Raw genomic sequence first — 19,891 nt, 5'->3', positions numbered from 1 at the left:
AAATGCTTTCGTGATGCTCATGGTTGCATATGGCACTTTTTACTCCAGCAGGAGTATCTAATGCTAATGCCTTGCTTTATTCCAATTTTGGTAGCAACAGTCCACCCACTTAAATACCCCCTGGTGTATGCGTGGGCAACAGTATTCTCTAGTTCCTGCCACAAACTCTTACATGGTCTTCTGTGTGCTATTAATCAGCAGCTATATTTCACCTCCAGCGTGACTGCATCTCAACACTGGACAAAGTGAAATATCGTATCTTATATTACAGAAGCAATCAGTAATGACTCTGTAGACAGTGTTTTTAGTTGGTCCAAAATTGGGGCATTAATCATTTTTTTCCCCTAAACATTTTTGACTGAGTAGTCATTCAGCATGAAATGTTGTTTGAATTTTCCATGTAACTTTTCCCCTCTGTTTCTCATACATAATACAGTTGGTTAGCCAAGACATGAGGGCTGCCTTCACTACAAAATTCTGGTACAGTTAATGAACACCATTTGCCCAGGTCAGAAGACACAAGCTAATGGGCAGATGCTTCATTGATACATCTGTGGCTACTATGTAAATGTTTGCATGAGTACATATATATATATATATATATGTCTGACTTCTATATAATATATTTATATAGTTACATACAAATGTTGGGTATTTTCACAAAAACATTAAATGTTTTCATATGTATCTTACTGTTATTTGTCAGCATGTTGAATCTGACAATTCAGATAGAACTGTCAATGTGGAGGGACTACCTGCAAGTTTGTTTTCAAGACTGTTCAATAATCATTACATTTTCTGCTGAGACTGTGACGGAGGTATAGATGGTGATTACAGTAATGAAAAAAACATTGTTTGAAGGTGCTCTGTAAGTATTTTTCCACCTCCATTAGATTATTTAGAAATTGAATTGAGTTACCATGCTGAATAGGTGAACATTGTTCCAGGCTGGGATAGAGAATATGAAAGCTAATTAATTTACTCTATAGTAGATGTGAAAGGCCATTTGTTTTATAGTAATTTTCATGTTTTAAATGTGAAACTGTGAAATGAAGAAATGAGTAATTTCACATTTATGCTATAAATTTACAAAAACCCAAAGGTATTTTATGCAGTGCACTTTCTGAATCATTGTCTGATATTATAATTTTACTTTGCCCATTTATGAAAATCAAGGACAATTTTACAGAAAGTACAAACATAGCTATAAGTTACTTCAGTTTCTAAATCCATCAGTGGCCTCAAGCAGTCAAAAATGAGATTCTATCATCCCAGTTTATTTTAGTTTTCTGTGTTAATTCTCATACATTTTACAAGTATGAGTCCAACAGCATAAAAGATGTTCTCTCTCAATTCTTAACACTTGACTGATAAATTTTATCTATGTTTGCATATCTTTAGAGATAAGGGGTAGGGTTAGATGAATTCCTCATCTAACCAGAATTTGTGAAAGCATTCTATCTGATAATCCTTTTTTTTCTTTTTTTTTTTTTTTTAATTTTTAGATGTCTCAGTGTATTTTAGACTGATATTCAGGTTTTATAGCAGTTCTTTAAGATGAGAGTTTTGGAATGAAACTTGAGCTTGAACTTGCAGTCTTTCGATGACCAGACCTTCAGGTGGGGTGCAGTGGTACCCTGTTAATGGATGACATTCTAAACACCTTTGTTGCTTTGCATGTTATTACCAATGCAGTGAATAGAGTGCATTCTTTCTTCCTTTGTCATCTTAAGTAGTAATTCAATTTGGAGTAGCTGGACTTTTATATTTGATAGCTGATCTCCTCCTTTTTGTGGTGCTGGGCCGTGCAGAAGTTGAACTGACACTTTAAAAGGGCTTGTGTTACTAACAAGAACTAGGGTTGTTTGGTTGTTTGTTTTTTTTTTTTCATTTTTCTTGTAGTGAAATCACTGGCAGTGCCAAAAGGAAAGCTGAGAAAATGCATCCCTCTTTGACAGTGATTTCAGTGTTGAGCCCTTTGCTTGAACTCATCGTTAGCTGTGAATATTGTGCTTTGATTTAAAACGTTGGGTGCTTCAGAGTGAGTCAGGACAGAAACAGCCAAGTGCCAGCAGAAGATCCTGAGGATTGCTGACACTTGTCATCGCTGCTGGCTGTTTCACTTTTTCATTCTGAGCACTTTTTGCTGATTATCATTACTATAGTGATTGGGTCAAACTGGTTGATTTATACAGTAGGGTCAATACACTACGTGTATGCCATGCAATGAAGAAAACCGTTCTGTCCAGAGTGAGCTTCCCATTCCCATGAAAACATTGGACAGCCTTCCAAGTGTCTTAACTAGTGGGCAGGGCAGGATACCCATTGGCATCTCGTGTCATTTTTTCTACCTCAAACGTACAGGTAGGAAGAAAGTAAAAGCGAGAAAACAAAATCATGCTTTAATGCTTGACCATAAATGCAAGATGTTGGGGGGAGTAAGAAAACAGCCTGCTATTTCTTGGATGTCCTTTTTGCAAGAGTATGCTACCTTGATTCCACCTCTGACAGCAAGCACTGTTGACACAAGGTGGTGAAGAGTCAGCTGTGAGGTTCACTGTATTTTCATGTGGTTTATGTTCTTAGAAACAGGAAATTATTCCGTGTGAAGCAGAGCAGCATGCACTGGTTTTAGTCCCTGGTCGGTGTTTGCAAGCACGTTGTAATGGCAGTAACAGTAATTGCTGTGAGGTAGCCAGCATGAGAACCCACATGGGATGAGAAGGTCACTGCAATGCAAAGAGATTTTCTAACACGGCTCCTGAGTTGTTCTGCTTCGGTCTGCACTCACGCCCCTAGAGAGCTGGAAGCATTTCTCTCAGACTTGAAGGAAAATATTCCATCTGAGAGAAGACCGAAGCTTTTACTTTTGTTTTCTCTAATATTGTTTCTAGCTTTAAACTTGAGGAAAACTTCTCAGACTTCATTTACTTATTTTTTATTCTCAGTGATGGTAGAACAGCTTTGACTGTTTAAACATTGTTTAAGATTCTTTGAAAAGAGTATGTTTTGAAACTGGTATTTCTTTTGTCCCTTGCTATCAGGACGGCCAGTCTGATATTTTGTACAAATTTTGGACTGCGGTAACTCAGACACTTTCCTCTCAGTTTCAGTCAGCAACAGACTGTAAGTATTCAGTATAAATGATTTGTAATGTGTTCTATAGTTATTCTGAATCTCTCATTTCAATAAGCCCTTTGCTCGTTATCTTCTCTACTAGAACTATAGCAGTGGTTCATGCAGTGCGGGGTCTGTGAATTTAAAAACTTCTTGGGTTCGTAACTGAACAGGGTGATCCTCCTAAGCTATGGTTGAATTTTCAGAAAGAAACATTTTCTGCTTCATTAAGTAGAAATTATCTAATAACAAAAACTATTTTTGCAACTGTATGTAGAGGTAAAAATGTTTGGAATGGTACATTATATTTTCCAAAGTGAATGGATTTGCCAAATTTAAAAATATTAATTTGATTTTAAAGAGCAGTTCTTACAGTCTTTTCTTGTCAAACACTGATTAGTTGTAAAAATCTGATTTTAGCAGTTTTTGGATACCTTTATAAATAGGAGTTGAGTTTCTTCAGAAGTGTGTCTTGTCTAAATATAGATAAATGGCTGGTGTTCTGACTATACACAATATTCTGTACATATGTAATACATAAATGGCAGATACAATAAAGGAATATTAAATATAATTCATATGTAAACATAAGACAGTACTATTACCAGTACATGCTAATGAAGCATGCAATTGGATCATAAGCCCAGGTGAGTTTGGTGCTTTCATAAATATATCTTTCATGTTTGTATGCAGTGTATAAAGTTAATCTTTTGCATATACAGATAAAGCGCATAAGATTTATGTTTATCTTTGTGATCTCAGCTGTTGCACTGGCCCTTCAAAATTTGGCCTTTCCAGGCTTTATAGCAGCAAAATAATTTTGAGGAACTACCTGGTTGATTCATGTTCAGTGGTTGCTAAGTAATGAGATGTTCCCAAAAGAAAATATATTCACCTTGTGTTAAAACATATTAATTTTACTGTTTGCCTCACACATTACTTTAACAGCAGTATGTACACACCTGGAATCTCTCATGTTCAAACCGAACATGTGCTACCTGTTTTCAGCGCTCGGTTTTAAGATTGTAGAATTGTGACATCAGTTAATGGGATCAATCAACATTTCAGAAGTAAGGGAACTCTTACGTTTTGTCAGCAGTACTTTGTCTGACAGCTATTCAAAAATATTTTATTACGTATGATTTTTAATCATGTCTTTTATATAAATGTTTAGAGGGAGCTGTTGGATTTTTGAACTGTGAATGTTATTTTTACTTTGCTACAGCTGAGTTTTAGGGAAGCAATGCTTACAGCGAGTAGACTTCTTCATTTAAGTGATGCATCTATATGAGAAAGTTCATTTTTAACATAAATTCTAAGTGATTGAATCCACTGACATCACTCGCAGACTTCTGAATCATATAAATCAGAGGAAGACTAGACAATATCAGAAAAATAGTGTAAAAATAGGAATTCATGGCAGTTTACAGAGTCTGATAATAGACCATGAGCTGCTTTTGTGAGCTTGGGACAGTCTTTACAAACATAGCTTCGTGACCTAAAATAACTCTGTGTTTGATAATAAATGTGAATCCTCCAGTATTCAAAATTAGAATATATTTGAGTTGAAAGGATAGGCTGGGAGAAATGGGGCAGATGTCTGGAACCTGAAAAACCTACGAATGAATGGAATAGTGTTAATCTCCTAATGTAATGGGAAATCCATAAAATATGAGTGATGTTAGATCAAGATTAACATCAGTTGCTAAAACAGTTGTACATTTGTTTCATTTCCTGTTACTTGTGGCAAGCCTTTCAAGGCTGAAAATAATGCTGATTTTTCTGCTGGCTTTGTCATTCTTTATTTGATAAGCTTAGGAATTGCATTTTAGATACCTTGTTTTAAGAAGTGTGTGTAAAAGCATATGCTTCCCTCATCGGATTTCTTAAGACTTTGGCCCATAGAAGTTATTTTTGTCTGTTTTAAATGGGTATCTTCAAAGTTGCACAGCCCCACACTTTTCCCCCATCAAGCTATTGTTAGAAAATCTCTAGATTTAGAGAGTTCTAATCACACTTTGGACTTAAATGAATGATAATAGTAATAGTAAAATTTGATACCAAATGTTTCACAACCATGATTAGTATCTTTATTGTACAAAATAAGTTTTCCATGTCCAGTCTTGCAATTGTGGATTTTATGCTAGTGCTTTAGACACGTATCTTTGTCAACTGCATTTAATGTGATAGCTCATGGCACTTTGAAATTAATTATAAATATTACATTATTAATATTAACTATAGGATAACATTGTATATCATTCATTGATAAATGCAAGGATACAGGTTGTTTATATGGAACAAAAAATTAGTTTGAACTTAGCAATGCATATTGCTTACTGCTTTATTTTGCAGCCTCTATGTTTTTGAAACACGCTTTTGAAGGAGAATACCCTAAATTACTGAGGCTTTATAATGACTTGTGGAAGCGCCTGCAACAATATAGTCAAAATATTCAGAGGAATTTTAACACAAGTGGAACTACTGATCTCTTTGCTGAGCTACAACAAATGGAAGAAGATACACAGGACATATTCATGCAAAAAACCCAAGATTATGAGTACGTATTATGAACTCTAAGGCAATAAAATGTAAAGCTTTGCACCCTGCAAGAAAACAGAATATTTATAAGAACTTAGTGTTATTCAAATTGTCAGAGTGAGAAAATTTTAAAGGCTTTTTTTTTTTTCCTCTTGCAGTTATTGCTTTAGTACTATTTTAGAGCTGTAGCATTTTTGTTAGGTTATATAATTAACAGTGCTGGATTGTCTTGTCTTTTGCAAAGTCCCTGACTTTGGAACCAGTTTTATCTTTTTGTCTCTTTGGGTGAAAAAAAAAAGCAGAATGATGAAAATTCAGTTTTGTATGTGTTGTGATTACAGCAGTAGCTTTTTCTTGATACTGCAGTCATTGGAGTGTGACAAATGCTCAGTTTGTTATGATTCACAGTTTTTATGTTTATACATCGTAGAATAAACATCATCTGAGTGGTAGGTATCAGAAAGATCAAACTGAAACAGGCTAATCAAGTCTATTAGGACTTCTAGACTTATGTAAGATAAAACTAATATTTTACATGAGATTTGTATTGCCTTAAATATGTTCCTGAACAGTCAGTGGGAGACTTAGCATTGACATCAATGGAAGCAAAGTAAAAAGTTCACCAAACTTCTGACAATGAGGTAAAATGTTTTGAGAGCGCTACTGCTTACTTGTTTTCACAAATAGAAGTACTAAAGACTGAAGCTTATTAAAGGCAAATTTAAGAAGAGTCTTTCTATTTGGAGCTTTCTATACGCATATATATACCAGGAGATACTTTTTAATATATAATTGATTACAAGCTCTCTGCTAATGAAATATGTGAATATAAAAAGGTCTTTCATCGCTGTTCTGGATATCTTGTTGATATTTTACAAATGTTTTTAGCACTGTTTGTCTCAAGAACACCTTGAATTAGGGATTCCATGTACGTCTTACAGAAAGTGCTAAGAACTCTATTGAACTGCACAGAATGGCTCCCTGGCTAGTTACATGGTTCAAGTGAAGAGCAAGGTATTAAACAACTATTAAAATCTTTTCAAGTGCCTATATTTAAAAAGCAGAAAGAAAAAACAGGTTCAATACTATGAAGTTGTTATGGTCTGGAAAGATTCAATGCTATTGTGTATTTGAATTTAAAATGTAGTAATTTTATCTTATACCTACAGTCCAGAAAAGGCCTTGAAAGATTCACTGCAACAATATGAAGCTGCTTATTTGTCAAAATCCTTATCTCGACTCTTTGACCCCATCAATCTCGTCTTCCCTCCTGGAGGTCGGAATCCTCCTTCTTCTGACGAGCTTGACAGCATCATTAAAACTATAGCCAGGTACGCACGTATAATACATTGCAAAATGTAATCTTCAACATGTTTTTTTTCTCATAAGTTTCAATTTCAGAAATGAGACTTCCTTAGCAGTAAAAGGTTGGTTACTCTTTAGTTATAAAACTGGTTAGTGTAAAAATTAAGTCAGGATTTAGAATAGAATAGAATAGAATAGAATAGAATAGAATAGAATAGAATAGAATAGAATAGAATAGAATAGAATAGAATAGAATATTTCAGTTGGAAGGGACCTGCAGCGATCATCTAGTCCAACTGCCTGACCACTTCAGGGCTGACCAAAAGTTAAATCATGTTATTAAGGGGATTGTCCAAATGTCTGTTAAACTGGCAGGCTTGGGGCATCAACCACCTCTCTAGGAAACCTGTTCCAGTGTTTGACCACCCTCACAGTAAAGAAATGCTTCCTAATGTCCAGTCTGAATCTCCCCTGGTGCAGCTGAACCATTCTGACACATCCTGTCACTGGGTACCAGGGTGAAGAGATCAGCACTTCCCTCCCAACTTCCCCTCCTCAGGAAGCTGTAGAGAGCAATGGGGTCACCCCTCAGCCTCCTTTTCTCCAAACTAGACAAGCCCAGACTTAGCCACTCCTCACAGGACATTCCTTCCAGCCCTGTCACCAGCTTTGTTGCCTTCCTCTGGATGCATTCGAGTACCTGAACATCCTTCTTAAATTGTGGGGCCCAGAACTGCACGTGGTTCTTGAGGTGAGGCCACATCAATGCTGAATACAGTGGGATAATCACCTCTTTATTATTGTTTATTATGTATTATAAATGTCATTGTTTATTATTTATTTTCTGTATTTTGTTTTTTCTGGAATAATTGAAATTTTAATTTAAGTTTTACTGTTTAAGCTTATAAAACATCAGGAAGAGAAACTTAACAGGTATTGTAAATGTCTGATTTCTTAATTATTCTGACTGTGTCAAAGGGAAGAATCATAGTTGCTTGGCTGCAAGTGATAGTACCTGATGTAAATATTCTGTTAGAGTGAAACAGCAAGATAATAGATAAAGACAACTATTCCAGGTAGAATTTGTAAAATGAGATGCTTAAATTACCAGTGGTGTTTTCTCCCTCATAAGGTTTTGCTAAGGACTGCTTTGTTTAATACAATCTGAAAATGATGGGCAGTATTCACAGTATGTGTATGTGAGTGTGTGTGTAATATCAAATACTGACACTGTACTTGTGACCAGGAGTTGCAGATGCTCAGAACATGCCTGTTGGTGTGGTTATTGATGTTACTTTACTCCTTGCAGAGGAGAAGGGAAAGCGACATGAAAATTATGAAATTTCAACTGAGTTTTCCAGCGTGACCTTTAGCTAATGATGTTTGGGGCCCTGCAGAGTTCTCGGAGAAGGTTATTCCTATGTCAGGGTGCCTGGTGTCTCTCCGGTTCTTGGGAGAGGTTAATCTCATCACTAGCAACATGATGGTCCTTGTGCTTGTCTGTTTTCAGTAGAGCATTTATGAATGCAGCCCCAGCCAATGGACATCTAGGGGGGGTTCCATGAGCAAGAAATGCTGGAAGTGATTTAGAAGTCTCTCCCTTCTTCCGTTTATTCCCTGTCATTCCTTTGGGGCCTCTGTTACTGTAAAGGATTGCCTAAAACACAGCTTATTAGTTGTGTCAAGCTAAGGTGTCCCCTGGGTATTTCTGCACAGCTCATGTAATTCCAGAGTTGAATGGCTGTGTATTCACCTGTAATGTTGAAGGCTGCTGCCAAAGCTTGAATGTAGTTAATTGCAGTCAATATTTTTGAATGGCTTACTAATCGTGATTTCATACTGAAGTGTCATTCCTAAACTTTGCTCATTTTTACTAGAATAGGAACACTGCACATAAAATTCCCAAATGACTTGTTAAATTGTAAACTGAATTACGGTGCGTAGAAAGACTTGGTTGAATGTGTTACTCTCTCTAAATTGACATGCCACGTAGCTACGTATTCATAGTTAATTCTTTATCAATTAAATACAGCACAGTTTAGTTGTTAATTAAAATTTGTAATCTTTGCTTCCAGTGAGCTAAATGTGGCTGCTGTTGATCCAGACCTGAGTTTAGCTGTGGCAAAAAATGTGGCCAAGACCATTCAGCTCTACGGTGTAAAGTCTGAGCAGCTTGTAAGTAATTTTAAATTTCTAAAAACTTATGTACTTATGTACAATGTTCTGGTTTTTGTAGATTTACAACGTAACAGTAAAACAGTCTAGATAGACAAAACCTTCAAATTGGCTTTCCAGTGTATTTGGAAACATTTTCAGTTAAATTATGCCTTCAGATAAATACAGTGTATTGATAGCAGTAAAATTTGTCTGTATAACTCCAAATTGAATTTGCCATATTAATTTAAAAAAATCAAAATTGTGTTGTCATTAAGTAAAATTAAGACAATTCAATTCAGTTTAATATTTACCAACATTTGATATTCCATCATTTACATGATACATCATCTTTATGGTATTAAAATCTGGACTATTCAAATGCATTTTTTCATTATTTGCAACAAAATTTGGGCATTTTTTCCATATATTTATTATTTTCCATATATTTAACTGACCCTTGATTTGTTTGCATTTATCAAATGCTTCCAGTCATTTGCTGTGCACTGTTATCTAGTGTTAAACTGAACAGAGAAAGGATCCCTAAAGCCTTGTCCTTTGGGTAAGGATCCCCAAAAAGCCAATGGATAGTACAGTGAATGTCATCGTCATACTACTTGTATTTGTAAACAAGATTTTCACTTAAACAACATTAACTCTGAATGCAAACTCAGACTCCAGTGGCATTAATTTACTATATGGTTCATTTAAAGAGAGATACTTGCTAACAATTTTTTTGTAACAATTAGCTGCAAAACACTGAAGCAATTAAGTTAGTATGGATTCTGTTTACCCTTTAGACACCTGCTGTGTCTGAACAGCTTTAAAAAGATTGAAATTCAATAGCATGTACCTTATTTACCATGTCTGTTAGATGAATTGTATTGGAAGTTTGCAAGCTAGTGTATGGAAGAGGAACATAGGTGAAGCAGTCATGAAGGCCATAAAGAATATTTAAAGTTTTAAAATAAAAATATGTGTTTACATTATTTTTCTATATATTTAGAGCATAGTGCTTAAGTTGATCTTCCTTTAAAGACATTGAATTATGGCTTCATAATTTCAGAGTGAAATTTGCTCATGAAAGAAATAGGGATTTTTAGTAGGTTGCGAGAGTCATCATGAGTAAAAAGTATTACACTTGTGTCTCTATTTATCATGGAGTGTAGTGTCAAATAGTGGCATTCAACTGGAAAAAAAAAGATGTATCAGCTGTAACTGTGAAAGCAGCAGGGTTGTGGTGCTTTGTGCTCATCTGTTGTGCTCATCATCTCTGTTACAGTTTGATTGTGGCTGGTGGCTTGTTTGAAAGCGTACATCGTTTTGTGATCAGCCAGCTGGCAAATTCTTAAGAAACCCTGAAAAAAAGGATATGTAGAAATAAGCTGACGAGTATATGATTTGTGGCGTTGTATTAGCTGACCTTAAACTAAAAGAATGTAGGAGTGAAGAGGGAGTCTGAGCCCTTGAACTTCTTCAATTTGACAACTGAAAATAAAGCCTGAAACTTTGAAAAACTAAGTGGCAGCATTAGTCAGACTGGCAGAATGAACATGAATGTCCTTCAAGAATATACCTGCGAATTGTAAAACAATATCAGTTACGTATTGCACAGCTACATTTTTTTACTTTTTTTTTCTTACTGGTATACATGTTACAAAATTAAAAACTGGAAGGGCTCAACACAGTTGCCAAGGCATTGGTGTAAAATGCCACCTTTAAAGTGCTAAAATATCATGCTAGCCTCCAGCTGCCTCTCCAGAAGGGCATGGCTCTCGCACTTGTCCTGTGCCATGCTTGCCATCCCTTTGGATATAGAACATCTTAACTTTTTTTTGTACCTATTTTTGGGCAGACAGATTGAGCCTGAAATGTGTACCACGTGTAGAACAGGAGCTATGTCAGACAGCACTGTTTCATTATGTTTTAGTGGTGTAGCCAAGAATGCAATCTTCATTCAGTCTTGCAATCCAGCCTCCAACGGCAGCTTCCTAAAGCTGAGAAGGGTGACCATGTAGCGTTTCCGCTCAGATGCTTCATTTCTGATAGCTGTAGTAGAGCAGTGTTAAAGATGGAAATTTAATTTCCTGGAGGAACTCACCATTGAGTTCTCTTCCAAATTAAAAGTAAACAACAGAATCTCAGGATTCTCAGTGAAGGAAGACTGAGGGGGGCTTTTGAGAGTCATTAGAAATTTTTTTTTATAATGTTGTTGTAATGTTGCAGGTAGATTTGAATGGTGAAAAACTGAAATGTGCAGTCCTAAAAATGTTGAGACATTCTGATGCCAGGGTTTTTATTTATTCAATTTCACAAAAAAAGGAATTGCAATTCACTAAGATTTCTTCGCTGTTTCTCCTGTTAGCTTTAGATAGGACAAATAACAAGAAAAATATTATTCAAGACTCAAAGATTTTACCTTTGAGTAAAAGCAGCATCTAGCAATCTGCACACGTAGTACTAAAGCAAAAACAAGTAAGAAAAAACGGCCTCTCCCTGTGAATCCAAAACATTTGTTTGTGTTACTTGTGACTTCATATGCTGCTGGCTTTTGGTTTTCAGCTTTCCCCACAGCAAGAACTAGCTGTTGCTGTGCATGAGACCTGTTCTTGTGTTAACCAGTTCAAATGATTTCAGAGAAGATATAAATAATCCTCTGTGAGCAGTAGGTAGATGTATTCTGCTGTTGGGTGAATCTTTAGCTAACCCCTTGCTGATGCTTGATGTGGTTGGTGTATGCCATGAAGTGTTCAGAATTATTGTCCTAATTTCACTCAATGTAATTGCAGATGTTCTTACTCTACAGTGTTTGAAGGGATAATTATACATTGCACTACATTTAAAAAATATTTCTGTTAATTTAAGAGTATTGCCTTTCAACTTCACCACCCATCTTCTGTTTTGTTAGGTGATGCTGAGGAGGGGTGCGTGGTATATTTTCTCTGTGCTGTTATTATTTTGTCTCTTCTTATTCACATTTTCCCTAAATCAGGCAACGCAAACATCTTTATAATGATTACAGACACCACAAGATTTCCATTTAGTCACCATTTCTACATCCTTCTCACTCCAGATTGGAAGAGAGGTTAACAAATCTTATCGTAGTGTTTTGGATAAGAGCAAAATTTTCCTCTTCTGCATTTGCACATTGTAATCCATTTCTTACTTTTTAACATAATGGCAGCTTACTGAGCCAAAGTTTGTTCACTAGCCACATTTTCATACAAGTGAGGTACCCCAGATAAAAAAGACCACTAACTTTTCTCCTTGATTTAATCCAGAGGGGTCATCCATTCCCATTTGCAAATACTTTAAGTTACCCGTCTCGATTGACACATAGAACATGTTGTGCTCTTGTTTTAACTGGCCACATAAGGAAAATTACCTTTTTCATCAAATGCTGACAATAAGTGCAGTGGAGGGAAGAGATTCATGAGAAACCAGAAAGTTGCATTTCTGAAAGCAAAGAAAAAGTTGTGTAATTTTGAGTTTTTTTGACAATCCATGCTGCTTAAGAAAAGATAGGCGCTCACAAATCTGCCTCCTAGGGAAATTTTTACCTGTTTGTATAACTGATAGATGAGATGTAAAAGAGAGCTTGTATCTCACCAACATCTTCATTAGATGCCTTTGGCACAGCAGCAGTAATTGCATGGCAGGATCCCCTAGGGCAGTGGTCTCTAAGCTTTTTTGGTCATGCATCCCTATCAGTAAAAACTTTTTGAGCATGCATCCCCATTATATGTATATTTATTTGTCTATAAATTATATACATGTACTATTGAAGTTCTGATATTTTCTTCTTGCACCCCAATGGATTGGCTTGCGTAACCCCTGTGGTGCACACAACCCCCCTTTGAAGACCACTGCTTTGCGGTAATATTCTATAATAAGAAGTGAACAGATTTTTGGCTGTCCGTTTTTGGAAAAGATGCCTGGTTGATTGCAGAAGTCCTTAAAATTCATATTTGATTTTGTTCATACGCTACTTTAAATCAGATTTCTCATTTATATATATAGAAATGAAAATGATAGTCACCTGTTGATTGGAAGTGAGACAAAACTGTATTTCCCCAGTTGATTACCTGTAATTTTGTCATTTACTGAGCTGAATTTTAAATGTACTTGAAATGTTGTGATTTCTCTAATAATTAAAAATCTCTTTGTTGCAACTTTGCAATCACTATGTTTTGGTTTGCCTGTTGACAGAGCTATTTCTCTTACTGATACTTAGAACTGGATGTCTTGTGGAGAGAAGTCATGAAACATTGAGGGTTAAAAGCTCTGAAAATTTACAAGATGTGTATTTTTGCCAACAAGCAGAAAAATAGATTGCAAGATCTGTTGTCCTTATAGAGACTGAAGATGGAAGAGCCCTATTTGGTCATCTAGTCTGTTCCCTTCCCAGCACAGGACTATTTAGAACAATTTTTATTGTTGGGATTTTTGTTGCATTCTTTCTGCTTTTAGAATGATGATTTCAGTTACCTCATATATTGTGAGTAGAAGTGTAAGTACTGTATGTTCTCTTACTTTTGTGCTATTTCTGTTGAGCTTGGCATGTGGGTGGATTGAAATACACTAACACACCCACCAAGTGCACGTAGATGAAATGTGCTGTGCTGTGAACATGAAAATGCAGTTGTTTAGAGAAGATGCAATTCTCCTACTTTTTGAACCTGGAGACCTCTACTAGTTTCCTCCCTAGAGTTACAGTCATCCTGTCAGACTATCTTTATTAATTGCAATCATAGTCCCACAGCAATCCTTCCTGTCTTGTCTTGTGGAGGCTGTGTCTTGCTGCCTCCTCCCACCATAAGGCATCACTGTCAGAGACAAAGTGACCTGGTGTCTTTTGGCCAATAAACAAGCAAAGAGTAATTTGCAGAGGCAGGATTGTAAAAATCAGGTTGCCCACTTGCTTTTCGGAGCAGGTGGGAGTGATTATGCTGGATCAAACTTTCTTAAAAAACATTTTTATATGTGGATATGTAACGGTACGCGTACATGATTTAGGCAACCACAAGCTCACTTTGCTGTGCTCCCAGATGGCAGGGCACACTTCAGCTCCACTCCAAGCCAGAGTGACCAGCTCAGCCTTGGCACCTTGCTGAGCGCAACACTCTCATTCAGCCTGGAGCACAAGCAGAGCAAGTTCACGTCTGCTTGAAGTACAGGCAAAGCAAGAATCTGCATGGCCGTATTACGCTAGGCAGATTTAGGGAGCTGTGATTGCCTATAATTGAAGAGGTTCCTAAATATGGAATATTGTATTTTATAGAGTAAAATGTTTCAGAAAAGTTTTTCTAAAAAAGGGATCTTTCCAACAGACAAGAGGCTGCAGGCAGATGATGTAATGGAGATCTTTCCCACTGTCAGAATTGTAAGCAATCATAAAGAGGAAGCACTCAGAAGATGGAGAAGGCAAGTGGGTGTAATGAGGGAGGAAGGAAATAGAGAATTTGAATCGTGTTTTTTTTATTTCCTTAGCTAAATGTGGTTGGACATGGGTCATACATCTTACAAAAGTTGATGAATGAGGTGGAGGCCTGAAATACAGGCTCTTGGCAGTGCTCTGTGAGAGCTACTAATCTATCATTTGCCCACAGCACATGGTAGAGGCTTGGCTTCTCGTCAGGATTTTACCCTGGGCAATGGTTGTGGGTTTTTCTGATTACCAGGTTTGCCTAGTATAAGCCAGTTGGAAATTTTAAAGCACTGGACAGAGGGCACAATCCTTCCTGCTTAAGAAAAACATAAGGTGACACTTGGTGTATTTTATATATTTCAAAGTTAAAATGCTAAAGACCCAGTAATAGAAGTGAATTTTGAGATAAAAGATGAAAGAGAAGACATAAGTGCCTCAAAAATTCGAGACCCCCACAACCAAGGTTCAAATAGTTGTCCTATATCCTCAAAGGGCAGGACATTGATTCACATATTGAAGACCTCTGGTACCAGACACGCCAAAAGGCAAAATGAGAGAGAACTTGCTATTCTGATCCCAAAAGCAATGGACTGTATGCTTGGCACACAAGGAAATTTGTATGGTTTTTCTTTGGTGAATGAGGTTTTTGGATTCTGCGTTGTTTTGAGGGAACAGTCAGCGTCAGCTGATATCTGTGATAGAGAGTAGGCAGCCTCTTTCTCACTATCCTGGATCTGAGTAGTATATTGAGATTTATTTACATTTACTTAAGTAAATATCTGAGTTATGTAATGTTATACGTGGTTTTAGAACATGCACCAGTCGCAGAGTACTAGAGCAGTAATATGAGCAGTAATATGCGGGTACTCAGCCAAGTACAAGAAGTTCTTGGGAAGTAACTGGGAAGCTTTGATTTAGCCTGATATTGTTTTTCGGTGCAATGGTGAAACTGGATTTCAGCTGTTGTAAAACAATTCTGAATATTTAATCGGATTAATGTTTAAAGGTGAGGTGACTCTGACATAAAAATTCTATCATTAAAACTAATATACATTATTTCTAAACTTTATTTGATCTGAAGGTTTACTGAGATCTACTTTTCAATTAACTGGTACTAAATAGTGTAACTGGGACTGTGTTATTGTAAAGTATTATTATCTGTCATAATGATGAGTAACATGTACTTGATGACAGGTGTTTTTAGTGCATTATTGTTTAAAAAAGGAAATACCAAAAAAGAGCATGAGAAGTAGAAAAACGTAACAATTTGTTGTTGTTCCAACCCCTCCTTTGGAGTCAAATGCTGGTATATCCTGATCACTCGCTGCTTGTCCTCGGATGATCTGGATTTGCTTTTGAAACAGAGTATGGGTGTGGAAAGAAAAACATGTAACTGTCGTCAGAACAGTAAATGTAAGTAAGTAAATGAGCTTGGTGTCATCTGTTTGAAGGCAAATTTGTATCATCGAGGCTTGTTCTGATTAGTGTTGGCCTCACTTCAAAGATCAGCGAAACGTGTCTGGTTTTGCTGCAGAAGGGCTGCGTATTAAATTGCTCCACACGGTCACCCTGATGTTTATGCTAATATCTGCCTCTCTCAGTTGAGAGTACAGGGTCAGTAAAGGTTTATGGCTGACACTCAGGACTTCATTTGCCATCCTAGCTGTGAACTCTCAGTCTCCAACATGGGATGTAGCAGTAACATCTGTACTAGTCAGCGAAAGGTGCCTGGGAACATTCCTGGGCACTGCAGCCAGCCGGCATGGAATAGCCTGCCTCACGGCTGGTAAGGGCTCCCCTTCCCCAAAGCCCGTGGCTGCCTGCCAGCACCCTTTCGGGAATAGTCTCTGCAATATTGCCTCTCTTGAGCCGTGGCTGGTGATTATTTGGGAGAGTAGTTGTTGGCCAAGGCCAAAAACTTGCTAATGACTGTCCTAACAGTTTAGCAGTACAGGTGATCACATGCCAGAACTAGGAACCTTTCCTGGCACTGTTTAATTTACTGCTATGGGTGTAGCCAATATGTGAATGAGACTGAATGAGAATGACATGCAAAATCTGTTCGAGAGGAAGCTTCAAGTGCTGACAGATTGGGGTATTTTTTTTCTTGCATCTGGAATTCATACTTTCTTACTTCTGATGTAAATAAATCTCTAAGGCAAAAGTTAGGAGATGCTGATTTCTTCTATAGTAACATTGCTTTTCGTCTTAGGATTTTCTTAGATTGCCAGAGCTTCAGAAGATATGCTTTCCTAAACATGTTTTTTGATCTGTAATATTTATCAGATTTTCAAATAGCATTTGGTGTTTCTACCAGAATTTTAGTCCTTGAAAAGAGCACAGTTGTCTGGGGTGTTGTGGCTAGTTGGCAACTCCAAATACTGCTGGATGGGTGCAAGAAAACTCTTGGATATTAACTCTTTCCAGGAGTTGAACACTTTCTTCAGGTAGCCAAATATTTCTTTAAGCCAACTCAGATGACACCTTTTTGGATGCCAGTGCAACCAATCCCTTCAGTAATTTAACGTTCTATTTTTAGTGAATGTAATGGATGGAGATACAGGCTGAGGATCATCTATCTATCTGTCATGTTCAGATATTTTTAGAGCACTGATCTTTGTAATGCTGATCAGCACCAAATGCATTACATAAGATTAGCATCAAAATATATATAAAGGAAAGTCAGCTCTGCTGCAGTTGTTCTTAAATTATTTTTAGTTTTGCCCACAAAACTTGTGTGGCTCAGTGCGTTATCCTGCCATTGTGCTCTGTCTCTACTCTATAGGAATCATATGTAAAGACGAATTTCTCTTCTCTCAGACCTTTTCAATCACAGGTCTCCTTCCTGAGGCTTCAAATAAGATTGTCAGTCAGTGATATGCATTACGAAGATTTTAATAAATGGCCACTTTCCACTAGGACTGAAACTGAGATAAACAATTCATCTCTCATCGTCCTTCAGTCCAGTTTATATTTGAACTTGTGATTTGGAGGTGTAAGATTCCAAATTCTGCTTTACTTACATCCTCAGCTACTGCTGTGTTCTTTAATGCTGCTAGGATGGCTTAATCTTTTGCAGTTACCCATAATGATCTTTTCAATTTTCCACTTTTAGTGGATATTCAGAATTAATATCTCCCTATTAAATATCTCTGGTCCTCTAGCTAGCCATTTAGAATGAGTTGGAATAGATTATTTGGGAGAATTTTTTGAGTTTAAAGAGGCAGACTGTGAGAAAATGGACCATATTCTTCTCACACCACTCTACAAAATTTATTTTTGTCTTTCAAATTTCCTGCAAAAAAGCTTATCCTTTCCTTTGAATATGTTTAAAAACTAGTTTGTAATTACTGAGGTTTAAAATAGATCTCAACTTTCTGCACATCCATCCCTTAGTCAAAACTATTTGTGATACTGTGGCAGATGAGTCTTGATTTTTTTCATGATTTATTTCTTTATTGGTTTATGGTGCATCTGGTACGTGATTGTCAATAGAAAATAGTCCACTGTTTGGTTTTGGTGATGTGGTTTTGGAAGCGTAATTCTATCATGCCATGGCTTCACGGATCTTCCAGGATCTCTCTTCCTGAGATTACAACTAAATGTGCTCTGATCTTGGTTTATATTTTTACTGTTGAAAAACAATCTCTAATTTATTAATGCTTCTCCTTGGTTTGGAAACATTGTCGCAATAAAGAGAATGCAGAAAGAAAATGCTAGAATGCCAGGTGGAATAGAAAAACAACAATTATTTCAGCTTAAACTCCAAGCTGAGAAAGAGACAGTGTCTTTACAAGGAATTTTCTTAATGTCATTTGTAGAAGAAAAAGTGTCTGTCATGCTTGATCAGGGGAATGAAGATTTAAATAAGCTGTTTTCAGTGAGTTATTTAGATGATAAGCAATATGAATGACATATTTTTGTCCATAATCTAAAAGGCTAAGTGTATTCTAACTGATCCAGAGACTATATTGGAATGTCTTGGCTCAATCAGTGAAATTGTTAAGAAAAGCAGAAATGCAAAAGGAGACAGGATTTAAAAGTTAAAATATTGCAATGATAAAACAGTTGGATGAGAAGGATCAGTTCTTAGTTTTCTCTGAGTATTCTTGGAGATAGGAATTTTTTCTGAACCTTTTGGTCTATACTAGTGTTTGACTAGGAAAAGGCAGAGACGGGCTGGACTAAACAAGTTCTCCATTCATTGTGCCCCTGTAACATATTGCAAGAAAGAAAGATGTTGATCTAGGAGGGCTATAATTCCGGTTTCTTCTTAGGGAAATGAAAAAAATTAAGACCTCATTTATGGAGGAAAGCATTTGTTGGGTTGGCTTTAGTCATATGTATTCCTAAGGAGACATGTACCTTACACCAGTCAAAAACATTGTTTTGCTCATTTAATTTATAGAAGTTCCCCAAATGAAATATTCTTTAGTAGCAAGAAAACGAATGTGAGCTGCATCTCCGTTAGGATGTTTACTGATGTTTACTGACATAACTCTGTGGTTTGCAGTATCTGCATTGGGGTTTTTTTTTGTCCATCCGTCCTCTTATCTGACGTAGTTAAATTTAACTAGCTGAATAATTCAGTGAAGTAGGGGAGAACAGGGTGGAGAGGGAGAGAGAAAAGATTTCCTGGAATCAAATTCTTCCGGTGAAGGGCAAATAACAGTTCATGCACTGGAATTTTGACACTAGATTTAAACTCCAGCAAATTTATGAGACCTGTGATGGTTTTGAATTGAAAAGCATAATGAATTCTCACTGTAACAACCTAAAGGGAATTTCTGATTGCCTTTTTTATTATGTGATTCTTACAAGAATTAATCCATATCTCGTATTAGGTGGTGTTACATTGAATTGTGAGCTTTCATCTGCGGGTGAATCACTGTTCAGGACGCGTTCCAACAATGAGATTTGTCTGACAGTTCCAGGGAAACATATCTAGTCCTCCTGTCTAAATGTCGAATATTGTGAACTTCGGATGGAAGTATGAAATGTAATAAGCTCCCATATTGTCAAGAATGGTAGTGAAATGACACTTTGGGAAAGGTTTTCTGTAAATAACGGGTCAGTTACAATGGTGTAAGTAATGTGAAAGATTGTATTTTCCCCACTTCTTTTTGAAATACATGAATTAAGTGTATTATACCAGTACCTTGAAGACAGGGTGTTACTGTCATTGGAAAACCTGTATCTATGCTATTTAAATGAGAGAACCCAAAAATATGAATTCAATATTTGGCACATTAAAGGAATTCATTAATAGGTATTTAAATAGAATATGTGGGAGGCTATTATATACTAAAATCATTTCAGAATAATTACTATTTCACTCTACAGTAA

At 36.6% G+C, this 19,891-nt stretch overlaps 1 protein-coding gene across 1 annotated transcript in view; it reads left to right on the top strand.

Annotated features, from left to right (window-relative positions):
- COG5 (component of oligomeric golgi complex 5) overlaps positions 1 to 19,891 on the top strand; it is a 211,658-nt gene that overhangs the window by 154,579 nt on the left and 37,188 nt on the right. Inside the window, 4 exon segments of the mRNA XM_068400718.1 lie at positions 3,045 to 3,126; positions 5,473 to 5,677; positions 6,828 to 6,989; positions 9,039 to 9,138. Of these exon segments, the coding sequence (XP_068256819.1) occupies positions 3,045 to 3,126; positions 5,473 to 5,677; positions 6,828 to 6,989; positions 9,039 to 9,138 (549 nt within the window).

This window comes from Nyctibius grandis, chromosome 5 (genome assembly GCF_013368605.1).
Source record: "Nyctibius grandis isolate bNycGra1 chromosome 5, bNycGra1.pri, whole genome shotgun sequence".
NCBI classification, from domain to species: Eukaryota; Metazoa; Chordata; class Aves; order Nyctibiiformes; family Nyctibiidae; genus Nyctibius; species Nyctibius grandis.
Note: the sequence above shows the minus strand (reverse complement) of the source record. Positions and strands in the feature narration are given on the sequence as shown.